Source organism: Xenopus laevis, chromosome 1L (genome assembly GCF_017654675.1).
Source record: "Xenopus laevis strain J_2021 chromosome 1L, Xenopus_laevis_v10.1, whole genome shotgun sequence".
Lineage (NCBI taxonomy): Eukaryota > Metazoa > Chordata > Amphibia > Anura > Pipidae > Xenopus > Xenopus laevis.
The window spans coordinates 68,004,005-68,017,656 of NC_054371.1; the positions used below are offsets into that span (position 1 = coordinate 68,004,005).

General features: G+C 39.3%; 1 protein-coding gene across 2 annotated transcripts in view; it reads left to right on the forward strand.

The window, feature by feature from the left end:
- Positions 1-13,652, forward strand: part of sclt1.L (sodium channel and clathrin linker 1 L homeolog) — a 69,626-nt gene that overhangs the window by 37,719 nt on the left and 18,255 nt on the right. For both annotated transcript variants that reach the window (XM_018231842.2, XM_041589916.1), the window contains exon 17: positions 4,718-4,863. In XM_018231842.2, the coding sequence (XP_018087331.1) occupies positions 4,718-4,863 (146 nt within the window). The remainder of the gene's footprint in view (positions 1-4,717; positions 4,864-13,652) is intronic.

Below are 13,652 nucleotides of genomic sequence, written 5' to 3' on the forward strand. Positions count from 1 at the left end.
TAGCATGTTTTACCATACCGGAGTAAAAAGCTCTAGAAGCTCTCTGTTTGTATAGGATAGCAGATGCAGTATTTGCTTGGTGTGACATCACTTCCTGACAGAGTCTCTTCCTGCTCACTTATAGCTCTGGGCTCAGATTACAGTAGAGAAGGGGGGGAGGAGCAAACTGAGCATGCTCACGCCCGGGGCAAGGAGGTTTAAGCTGAAGGCAGGAAGTCTGATACAGAAGCCCATGTGTACACAATAGAGGGAAAGAAATGCAGTGGTTTTTTTTGACAGAGTACTCAGAGCAGCATTACTTTGAGGGTTTACTGGTATATTAAGTGGACCTTTCTGATAAGGCTTACTTAGTTTTAACCTTTCCTTCTCCTTTAAAGGTTTACCCAGCAGGGTGGTTGACCCGGATGTATATTTAAACCCTGGGTCCTGTGCTTATGGGTCTACTGCTATGAATTAACTTCAGTTATTAATCAACCATTACTCTTTGGTGGCTTAGGTGTATTGTCCCGAACCTGTAGCTAGGGGTGAAATACAATTACTCTTTCTGCCACCCGTGTAGATAAGAACCAACTTTATTTCAACAGTTAAAACATCCATTAAAACATAGGACAACATAAAACATAATACATGGGTGACACAGGGAGTGTTCACTGTCTTTTGTTTGTTCTAAGAACAATATCCTTACATTCTAAGTAATGTACAATTATACAATGAGAGACAGAGACTATTGGCACCCCAAATACATTTAATGCAGTGAGGGGGGGGGGGGAAATTTAGCAACAAATACATAGCTACATAATTCATTTAGGGTTTAAAAAAGAAAAGTCCATTCCAACTCTTCCAAAAGACCCCGCACGTGTGCACACACACACACACACACACCTATAGAGATGCATTGATCAAGTCATATACATAGACTAAATATCTCTCTCTCTCTCTCTCTCTCTCTCTCTCTCTCTCTCTCTCTCTCTCTCTCTCTGTCTCTCTCTCTCTGTCTCTCTCTCTCTCTCTCTATATAGTAGATTTTAAAATCAAAATAGCCTCTGGATATCCTGCTTATATAGTGAGAGGTAATGGGTCCTGACACCCCAGATCCACCATTATCCTTTGTAAAAGTAGATTAGCTGTAGGCAATACTACTTAAACTACACCATCAAATTATTTGAGTATCCCTTTAACACTTCACACCAATTATTGTTGATGGAAACTCTCTAATCCAATAGGTCTGTGACAAATTCCAGTTTTGCCTATATGGTGTTTAAAATGGAATACTTTTTCAATAAACGTATTTCTTGCAAAAGGAACATATTCTTTGTTAAGAGCTCCACAGCATGCTCTTGAAAAGAGGTCATGCTGCCCCTTTAAACAGGCTAGCAAATCCCTTCAAGAAGATTGTCATTATAAATGTATTTCTCACTGTTTCTGCAGACAAATTCATAGGATGGTCTGTTGTTAACCATGCAGTTATTAAAGGCTCTTGTCTTTTTTTAATGCAGGTTTACCTTGATTACCATCTTGTCTTTTCATTTGCTTAATAAATATCATCTGTTCTTAAAATATTATTATAGTAAAAAAAATATTATTCATACCTTTGTTAATGCAGTGTTCTATAATAAGCCCACTCCTCTTTCTGTATCAGAACAAACTCGCTAAGCTAAAACATTTTACTACAGGTATGGGACCTATTATCCAGAATGCTTGGGACCTGGAGTTTTCCAGATAATGGATTTTTCCGTAATTTGGAACGTCATACCTTAAGTCTACTTGAAAATCATGTATACATTAAATTAATCAAACGGGCTAATTTTGCTTCCAATACGCATTAATTATTATATTATTATTTATATTATCTTAGTTGGGGATCAAGAACAAGGTACTGTTTTATTATTATAGAGAAAAGGGAAATAATTTTGAAAATTTTTGATTATTTGGATAAAATGGTGTCTATGGGAGACAGCCTATACATTATTTGGAGCATGCTAGATAATCGGTTTCTGGATAACGGATCCCATACCAGTATCAACTTTATTCTGATTATAGGCAACTGGTTTTTTTTTTTGTTTTTTCTTCTCATATTCTTATTTATCGTCAATGAGATTTCCTAATTCTGTTAATTAAATATTAACTATTGATCAGTACCAATGTGTTGTAACACTTACAGAAATTATTTTTATTAAGGTTAGCAATTTTTTTTTGCTTCATGTTTGCTAAAACAAATTACTGTAATTTTTGTTCTGCCATTTAAATCACCTTTGTGAGTCTGATCTGGGCAGCCTGTGATTATCTGTTTTTCTAGCAGGTTCGGTGTTAGAAAGTCTGGAGATACTTGAGAAGTGGATGACATCATTTAATTTTTAAACTGAAATTTTTCCTGAAAAATGACGTTTAGGGCCTAAAAGGTTATTGCAGATGTAATTCTCATACAATATCTAGCAAAGTTAAACTACAAAAATGAAAAATAAAATCTGTGGCATTATTGGCCTAAGCAAATACATTACAGTAAGCATAGTAAAGGGTACAAGGGTGTTTGCGATCACTTCATCTCAGGAAGAACTTTGGCAGCCAAAACACTAGCTCTGCCAGCAAAAACTTTCCCAGACGTTAGCACTATCTGGCAAGTATCAGATATCCTAAGCGAAACCCCATACACTAGTGTGTGTCGTACGGTTTCCAAAAATATGCTGCATACTGCTTGTGTCTGGAGCTGAATCCCGCTTCCTTTGGTATATCCTCACAAAGAGAGTGTCTGATCACCAGATTAGTATATGAAATCACACTGGAAACATTAGAACAAAGTGCAGTGCTCTAAAATTGATGCTAAGTTGTATAGGTTTTTAGGCTATTAAATGGAAAACTAAACCCCTGAACAATGTATGTCTGTGAAACCCTCCTTCATCTATTGGGACAATTTCATAAAAAAGATACCTTTTTAGTAGTACAGGTATATGACCCCTTATCCGGAAACCCGATATCCAGAAAGCTCCGAATTACAGAATGTCTCCCATAGACTCCATTTTATCCAAATTTTTAAAAACGATTTCCTTTTTCTCTGTGATAATAAAACAGTAGCTTGTACTTGATCCCAACTAAGATATAATTAATCCTTATTGGAAGCAAAATCAGCCTATTGGGTTTATTTCATATTTAAATTAATTTCTAGTAGACATAAGGCACGAAGACGCAAATTATGGAAAGATCCATTATCCCGAAAACCCCAAGTCCCGAGCATTCTGGATAACAGGTCCCATAACTGTATGTTCAATTAGGTAATTCTAAATAGAAATTTAAGCCTAATTGGCCTAAATTGAAAATTGGCTTAAAGGAGAACCAAAGCCTAAAAGTGCCCATAGACGCAACGATCCAATCGTACAAATCGTGGATTTTCGGACCGTGTGTGGAGAGTCCCGACATTTTTCGTCAGGCGGAGATCGGTCGTTTGGTCGATCGGACAGATTAGAAAATTTCTGTCGGCTGCCGATAATATCTCTGCATGTATTGCTGATCGTACGATTTTCAGTGGGAGACTGTCACTAGCTTTGGTCGGACATAACTTTCGTACGATTGCTGTCAGGGGCAGAACATCGGCTGATCTGTTCTTTTGTACTTTATTTGATCTGAATGGTAAGACTTTGATCTGAATGGTTAGTGGCGGGTCAGGAGATGGGAAAGTCCGATCTTACATTGGTTCGTACGATCGGATATTTGCGTCAATGAGTTCAGTATATAAATGTTGGGGATCATATGATTCACAGTGCACACAAACAAACCAGGGACGCACATACATATTAGGTCACATCAGCCAAGTAACTATAATCAGCCAATTAATATAAAATATAATAATTATTATATATAATAATAATCTGTTGTTTAAGTATTCATTCTGGGGTATAGTTTTCCTTTAAACACACTTCTTGCACTTCTGCATAGTTACACAAATTATAGGAAGACCAGGGTTCCCACAGCAGGTTAGAGTCCTGCGCTGGTTCCACTACACGAACACCCATTCCCACTAACCAACCCTACCCGTACTCCTACCACCTTTAACTCAAGCCGTCAACATTGACTGGAAGTGGATCATTCCTGGGGTGTACCAACCAGGTCAAGTGAATACTTTTTCACTTAGGGAGGTGGGAGGGACTGCCTCTTGGTCAGGGAATTAGAGACTTTCCACCCGTAACCTGACAACTTTGTGTGTTTTGCAAAAAATAAAAGAATAAACAGCATTAAACAAAGTACAATAAACGTCCTCTTGATTACTGATATTAGCTTGTTATACAGATATGAGATTTATTGACTGGAATAAATGGAACCTGGGGCTTTCTAGGTACTTTTAAGCACCGTTCTTTGAGGCTACTAAAAACATTTACAAAAAAGCATTTGTTATAATAGAAAATAGAATTGTTGAACCACCAAAATGGATATAGTTACTGTCAAGCAAGGTACTATTTTACAGAGAAAATGGAAATCGGGCAAAAAACCTATAGTTGTTTACTTAAAATGGGCTCTATGGACATTGGCTTCCCTGTTTTGTGAGCTTTCTAAATAATGAGTTTCCATATATTATATGCCATATCTGTTTATAACTGTTCTCAATAGATTTTCCAGTCATCTAAACTATTTTCAAGCTGATTTTGTTGAAAGATCAATGCTCCCTTTCCCTGTGATTTGAGGGCTCAAGTCTGCCGTGGTCATAAAGTCAAAACATGTTTTGTGTTAGGTGTATCGTGACGGTCAAGTTAATGAAAAAGATTATAGAAAGCAGGAGGAGCTCCACCAGCGATTTCTGACTGCTGAGCGCATGAAAGATGACCTCCAGATAAAGCTGCACGCTGCACAAAATAAAATTAAGCAAATGGATCTCAAGTAAGCAACCATAACATTTAAATTACACTTTCATAATTCCGTAAAAGCATTCGGAGAGATGTAAAAGTATGTGTTGAGCATAACTGGAAATTACGTTAACCTCTGAATGGGCACAAAGCTACTTTTTATGATGTGTGACTGTTAGCCTTTGTTATAGAGTCATTTCTTTAAGTACACTTAATGTATGTTTTTTATCATTGTATTAAGTACATTCATCATGCGGAGAACATGTTTCCCTTTTATTCTTTCAAAATGGAATGGCTTCAAACTTTATTTATTCTTTAAATCAAATATGCTTTGCTTCTAGTTTTATAGCACTTACAAGCAAGACTCCTTTGTTTAGGCTTTTTTAAGTTCAAGTTTTTATAATCGGTATGAGTTGTATGGTGTATCTAGTTTTTATTATGTAGAAGTCATTTTAGTTTTCTGGTCACCTGTATCCACCTACACATTTCACCTGAACAGTTGACTAAATAGGCTTGGGATATTTACATGCAGCAGAGCATTTTTCACTATAAAATCTAAATTCTTTTCTCTAATATACATTATACAAAAAGAGCAGGGCTGATCCTATCAAATGTGGGGCCCAATTGGGACCATGTTGGCGGGGCCCCTAGCCAAAGTGTTGCTGGCTACTGACACCCCAAGTATTTAGGAAAATAAGGGCATACAGGCACAAAATAGAAAGGAAAGGGGCAGACAAGGTAAGAGAGTGAGAGTGATGAAATAGGGACACATAATAGGGGCACACAGGGTAAGAGAGAGAGGGAGGAAATAGGAGAGTGGACTGGGCCAATTAGTTTGGGGCAGGCTGGGCCGATTCAGCTTGTGAGCAGGCTTGGTTGGATTGGGGGCAGGCAGGGCCTATCAAGGTTGGAGGAAAGCTGGGCCTATGAGAGTTGGGGGCAGGCTAGACCTATGGAGTTGGGGGATAGGCTGGCTTATCAGAGTTGAGGGTGGGGTGGGCTGGACCTATGGATTTGGGGATGGGCTGAACTCTCAAAGTTGGGGGCAGGCCAGGCAGCATCATGTGCTGAGGGAAATATTATCTGTGGTGCGGGGCCCCCAGAGGTGCGGGGCCCTATTGGGCCCAATTGGTCCAATAGGCCTAAGGCCGGCCCTGAAAAAGAGAATATATATATCAATTTGGTGAGCGCACTCTTACCGGATTTCTTAAGTAGTGGGTGCGTTGGTGAAGTTTTTGCATACACAATAGTAAATGGACCCGCACTCCAATATTTTCGTGAAGAAAAGTAATGTGCTTTATTCACAGATGCATATCCAACGTTTCGGTCCACACTGGGACCTTTTTGAAAAAGGTCCCAGTGTGGACCGAAACGTTGGATATGCATCGTTGGATATATACTATTGTGTGTGTGTGTATATATATATATACTGTATGTATATATATAAATATATATTATAGCTCAGCTTTATATCAGCACTTATGTCAAATTCCCATATGCCTATGCCCTTGAATAGTAAACCATAGATATTTTTTGTGTATGTGAAAACATTATCTACCCACCACCGCTTTTGTTGCCATTTTGTAGCCCACTGCATTACTCTCAAGTGCAGTTTACTCATCAGCACTGGATTCCCTGAATTTCAACCCTGGAGAAAGAAAATACAGGAATTAAATAACAGACAGGCAAAGCAAAGTTAGTTCTCCATTTGGAAACTAGTTTTGTTATAGAATGTAAACTCAAGCATGTTGGATGTATGCAATGAGGTTTACGTAGATGCACTTTCATGTATTTGTTTCCACTTTCTATGTAGTTAAAAATGAAAATTTCCGAATACTAATATTATTTTTTTCCCAATGCTCTGATTCTAGCCCACTTCCACACTGCAGGTGCACAAGTTAGAAAAAATAACATTACAATAAACCCTAACTGTACAAAAGACAATTTCAAAGTTTGCTCCAAGAAAAATGCTCCCCTAGGACCAGCAACACACAGGTGTATATGATCAATTACCCATTCAAGTGAATGGGGGGGGGGAGTTATTTTTGGCACAATAAATCTCCCTTTCACTTGAATAGGAATGTTGCTGGTTATCACAAAAAGGAGTCAGGAGTTCCCAAGTGATTTAGGATGTTCAGTTTCAAGGGGAAGAAATACTTGTGGCCAAAATTGGTTATTGTAATTGCAGCTGCTACGTGTCCATACGGTATCTATTCTTCAGAAGTAGCAGCCACTTTTGAATATAGAATCTCCCAGAAATGCCAGTCCATTCCACTCCCCAACATCTCTACAGCCTTTTTATAATAGAGGGATGGGGTAAATATGAATTCATCTTTTCATAAGATGCAAAACAACTCTTCTACAGTTTACATGAATACCTTGCATATTTCATACTTACATTTTTTTTTTAATTTTCTCTCTCTTTGCATTTGTAGGCTCACTGTGACTTAGAGTTGGCTAGCTTTTACTTATTGCCCCACTCCCCAATATAATTTTTTGCTTTCTCCAAAAAAGGACAAAGAAGCTTTGTTAGCATTGCACTGCTCTAAAGATTCTCCCAGTCTCACCACCAGAATCTTCCTTTCACAGAAAGCAGGTTCCCCTGGTGTGTTAGGATGGAAAATATTCACAGGGTTGACAAAATAAAAGAAACACATTATTATATGTATTACTACCCAGTAAGGTGTAGGACCATTGTTTACATTCAGAATAACTTCACCAACCCTAAACTGTGTGTAGTTGAATAGTGGATTAATATCCAAAAAACAAACAAAAACAGGCTAATTGACACTACAGAAGTTCAAAGCTGCCCATACACTAGATATGGCAAGGTTGCCTAACAAGCAGATCTGGGCCTGTCTGAATTCATACTGTTGTCTATGAATATATGAATTTGTTTAGCAGTGTTTATTGAGGAATGAACATCTTGAAATATGGGAACATTATTATAAGAAGAGTTTGCACCATTCAGTCAAATGGCCTCATATGCCTTGGCCATTAAACTGACAACATTGCACCTTATGACCTACATGGCTTACCATGCTATCATGTAGGCTCTACCATGCATAACAGTTGGCAACAGACAATGTGAGTTGAAGGCATTCTTTGGTTTTATATAAAACTTTGAACATAAACACGCACACATGTAAGAAGAAAGGTGAAGGGGGGGCGTGGCTTGCCGAGGTGCTGCATGGCCGCTTGATTCCGCAGCTCCGCAGCTAACTACCCGATCCAGGCGACATACTGAACGGAGAGATGGGGAAATCGCACAAAACCAAACCGGATCAAGACAGGGCTTCGACTAGAAAGTCCCTTGCCGGTACGAAAGATATTGCACCGCTTTTCTTAAAGAAAAATACCGACCGCGCACTATCCAAGATGGCGCCCGCAGCTGCAGCGCATGATGAGGATGCAGACTCTAACAGAGAGCCCTCGGATCTGGATAGCGATATGGAAGGTGAGCCAGATTTGCATGCCTACATAGCTCAGCTCCCAACTAAGTCAGACATCAAGGAGATGTTATTGGAGGTGACCTCTACTATTAAGGAGGAACTTAGAGATATTAAGAGAGACCTAACTTCATTAGCTTCTCGCACAGATGATATTGAGACTAATGTAAACAAGCACTCCTCCAACCAGAAAGCCATATATACCCATATACAAAATCAGGATATCATTATTACTGACCTGCAACGGCAATTGGAAGACCAGGAGAATAGGAGCAGGAGGAATAATATTAGAATAAGAGGGATTCCAGAAGAGGTACAGAGAGAGGATATACATTCAGCATTGCTTCGAATCTTCAATAGCATTTTGGCTAGAGATGATGCACTTGATGTAAAAATTTAGAGAGCGCACAGGGTGCAGAAACCGAAAGCTGCACCTTTAAATGCGCCCCGAGATATCCTCTGCTGCCTTCATAGCTTTTCCACCAAAGAAGAAATCCTGGCAAAAGCAAAAGAGATGAACAATCTCAAATATGAGGAAACTCATATCAAGTTGTTTCAGGATGTATCCAGGACAACGCTTTATAAGCGGAAAATGCTTAAGCCTCTTACTGATATCTTACGAGAAAGGAATATTCTCTACAGGTGGGGTTACCCCTTCTCCCTGACGGCAACTAAGGATGGCACTACAGCAGTTATTCGATATCCGGCTGATACTGAACATTTCGTTAAACGGCTACATCTCCCAAATATGGAACTTCCAGGATGGCTCCCAGATGGAACTAAAATCCCTGATTTAAACTTCGACTTGCAAGGAGACTGGTCGCAGGTCAACACCCCCAAGAGAACACCCCGGCCCCAGAGGACCCCTAGGAAATGATGTGGATCTTCGTAGGATTTGAAGTATTCTCTCCGACATTACCGAGGAACAGCATTTTTTTTTTTTTTTCTTTCTTCTTCCCTTTTAGGGTTTCTTTTACAGGAACTTGATGTATCGAGTAACTACTCATTTGGAGGTGGACGGACTGTGGTCTGGACTGGAGCACTTTGGGACTGGCAAGTACTGTTGAGTTAGCTGACATGAGTTCAATGTTAGTTTGGATGTATCTAGACCTATTTGTTTATGGTCAGGTGATCTGATGTCTTTTGTTTTATGGTTTACCGCGTACACGGAGAGCCAAGGTACTCCCTCCATCTCCCTGCGTATATGCTTGGTCTATTCTAGATTTATCTCTCTATTCCCCCTCCACCCACATATGTTTATTAGTACTGAAGACAAATTTCTCCAAATGAAAGTTAAACGGGACAAAAAAAAAAAAAAAAAATAATATATAAATTATACATATAAAAAATTAATAAAAAAAAAAAAAAAAAGGAAAGGGGGTGGAGGGAGGAGAAAAAAAAAAAAAAAAAAAAAAAAAGATAATAGTTTACTGCTGTTCCTCTTGAGGTTCGTATATTATGCTGGATTGGGGCAGTGGGCTGTCTGGATTAATGGTCAGGCACTATGGGACTTTCTCTCCCCTCGCAACCACGTACCCCCACTTTAGAGGTGCCAAGCACCCTCGCCGCTGCAATTGATCACCAGCCTTGGGGACTTTCCCCCAGTAAGTCTACTGCGGCTTTTTTTCCCCCCCCCTTACTCTATCCTTGCACTTTCCTGAACCCACCCCCCAGTTCCCCTTCCTCCCTTTTGCAAGCCAACAACAAGTGTCAGCATTCTATTTTGATTGTCTTGTACATCCTGTGATTTTACGTTATAATGGCTAATCTCTCGACTATGGACTGTACAATATTTTCCTTTAATGTTAATGGTATGAATGAGCCAGTGAAGAGAGCCCAGATATTTGGGGAATGTAGAAGAAGCACTGCTAAAATTATTATGCTCCAAGAGACCCATTTTAAGGCAAATTGTCTACCAAAACTGAACCTTAAAACTTTCCCACACCTCTATATGAGCAATAACCCTTTGAGAAAATCCCTTGGTGTACTTACTTTAATACACAAAGATTTACCTTTCCGCTGTATCGAGACTTTAGCAGATGAAGAAGGGAGATATGTGCTTATTAAATGTAAGTTGGCCAGCCAAACTTGCACTATAGCAAATGTTTATGCCCCTAATTCAGGCCAAATCTCATTTTTTTAAAACTTTCCTGATGGTGCTGGAAAAATTTAGTGAGGGTCTGATATTACTAGGAGGTGATTTTAACCTCACTATTAACCCTAAGACTGATTCCTCCTCTGGCAAGAGTAATGTTTCCCTCAAAGGTCTCAAGGAGGTGAAACAACTTCTGCGAGACCAACACCTTATAGATATTTGGAGGGTAATGAATCCCATGAAAAGGGACTTTACTCACTACTCCAAGACACACAATGTTTACTCCAGAATTGATTTTATTTATGTATCACAACATTGGCTCCATTTATTCCAACAAGCTGAGATTAGGTCCTCGTTTATATCAGATCACTCTCCAGTAGTAACAAAGTTCCAAATCCCCCAAACTGCAAAATCAGAGTATAATTGGCGCCTTAATGATTTTCTTCTCCATTCCGAGGACAGGAGGGGTAAGATAAAAGGTTGGATTGATTTCATAGTTAGCACAAATAGTTCTTCTGACATCTCACCAGCTACGCTATGGGAAACTGTGAAATGTGTCCTGAGGGGGAACCTCATAGCAATGGGCAGTACTCTGAAAAAAGAAAGGAAAAAAGAGGTTGACATTCTGCTTAAAGATATTGCACACTTGGAGAAAGATCATAAACTCTCCCTTTCTGAGACCACTCTGAATGTATTGGAGAGTAAGAGAATACAATTAAAATCCTTATTGGATGTTAAAATTCAGAAAGCTTATCTTAGCAGTAAACAAAGGTTCTATGTATTCAATGACAAATGCTCTAAGCATTTCGCGGGTATTCTCAAAAAGCTACGGCCAGCGACACACATCCTGTCGATTAAAGATAAATCTAATACACTAATACATAGCACTAAAGGTATAGCTGCTGCTTTCCATGATTATTATCAGACACTGTATAAATTGGATTCTTCCCCCCGCTGGCTGACCTTGTCGATAGAATTGATAAATTTGTGACAGAAGCAGGTCTCCCGAAGGTATCCGCAGAACAAGCTCAGCTGTTAGATGCCCCCTTTACTTCCCGGGAAATAGAAGAGTGTATTGACTCCTTGGTAAGCGGGAAAAGCCCGGGACCAGATGGGTACACAGCCTCTTTTTATAAGATGTTTAAAGGGGAGTTAACGCCATTTCTTTTAGATTATTTTAATTCCATCTCAGATCATGATAACTTTCATCCGCAAGCTCAAGAAGCCCATATCTCTATAATACCCAAACCAGACAAAGATCCTCAGCTCTGTTCCAGTTATAGGCCTATATCCTTGATTAATATCGATTTGAAAATTTATGCGAAAATATTGGGCAATAGGATCAAACGATACTTACCATTTCTGGTCCATCCCGACCAGGCCGGCTTTGTCCCTGGAAGGGAAGGGAAAGATAATACGGCTAAAGTTATCTCCCTTATAAAATATGCACAAAATAAAGGAACACCTACCTTGATACTTACTACTGATGCCGAAAAGGCTTTTGACAGGGTTTCCTGGACTTTTCTAGAGAGGACCCTTCATGGTTTTGGCCTAGGACAGAAAATTAGCCAACGAATATTAGCATTATACAATAAACTTTCAGCCAGAATCAAAATAAACGGTACGTTATCTCCGAGCGTTCATATCTTCAATGGGACCAGACAGGGTTGCCCTCTTTCCCCAATTCTCTTTGTTTTGGTTATGGAAACCCTGCTAGCTCATATAAGAACTAATACCAATATTTCTGGATTAACGGTGGCTGGGAAAGAGTATAAATGCGCTGCCTTTGCAGATGATTTGTTAATATGTATTACTAAACCCACTATCTCCTTACCTAATATACTACATCTCATGCAGACCTTTGGCAATTTATCTAATTTCAAAGTAAACCTCTCTAAGTCAGAAATTTTAAACATCAACATTGCAGAAGCCCCAGCCATTGTATTGAAACAGAGCTTCCCGTTTAAGTGGGCAAATCCTCATATTAAATATTTGGGGGTTAAATTGCAAGCTCGGCTTGATAAAGCATATGAGGACAATTATCTCCCACTTCTAAGCTCTCTTCAAAAACTCTTAGAGAAATGGGGGAAGTTGCAGCTGTCTTGGCTGGGTAGGGTTCAAGCCATCAAAATGATTTTTCTCCCGAAAATGTTATATTTATTCCAAGTACTACCGATCCTTATACCTGCTGTTTTTTTCTCTACTATTAAATCTATGGTGATAAGATTTGTTTGGAGGGGGAAAAGTCCTAGATTAAAATTTAACCACCTCATTCTCCCAAAAGAAAGAGGAGGACTAAATTTGCCAGACCCCCATCTTTATTATATATCTGCTCATTTAGCCCGCATGTATGCCTGGTTCAAATGGAAAAATGACAAGGACTGGAGCGTCTTAGAACAGACCTTTTTGCCTCTCCCATTAGAAAATATTAGCTGGACGAAAGTTAATAACTTACCTACTGAAGCATTAACCCACCCTCTGATAAAAGCGACTCTGAAGGTGTGGCATAAAAATAAAGAGATTTACGGACTTACTAGACCCCCATATATCCTCTCAACTTTGCTAAAAAACCCAGATTTCGCACCAGGGATGGAGAAGGGTACCTTTGATAGATGGGGCATTTGGAAGGGGAGGGATACGAGGATGGTTGATTTTATAAAAAACAATAAGATAATTCCACTAGCAACTATACAACAACGTTGGACCCCCCACCCTAGAGATATCTGGAATTACAACCAATTACATGGATATTTAGGGTCTATTAGATCTTGTGATTGGCATAGATCTCCAACTCCATGGGAACATCTTCTGGCTACGTCTACAAATTACCCAAAACTATTATCTAGACTTTATAAGATGTTGTTAAACGGCTTACCTAAGAGAGTTGGGGGTTACCCTAACTGAACAGATATGGAGCAAAATTTTTAATTCAGCACACAAGGCCTCTAGAGCCTCCAGATCCGCAGAGGCCATGTACAAATTGACTACAAGGTGGCACTACACACCATCGAGACTAAGTAAGATGTACCCTTCTTCCTCAAATACATGCTGGAGATGTAACACAGCAGAGGGCACCCATCTACATGTATGGTTGACCTGCTCTAAACTAAACACTTTCTGGAAAGATATTCTATTAGCAATACATAGAATCACAGGGCGGAAAATACTGATAGAACACCACACTCTAATATTATTAAACGTACCCGATAATACTTCCGTACCTGTTTTGGACTCACTTACCTCTCATTTACTCCAAGCGGCAAAAGCCTTGATACCGGG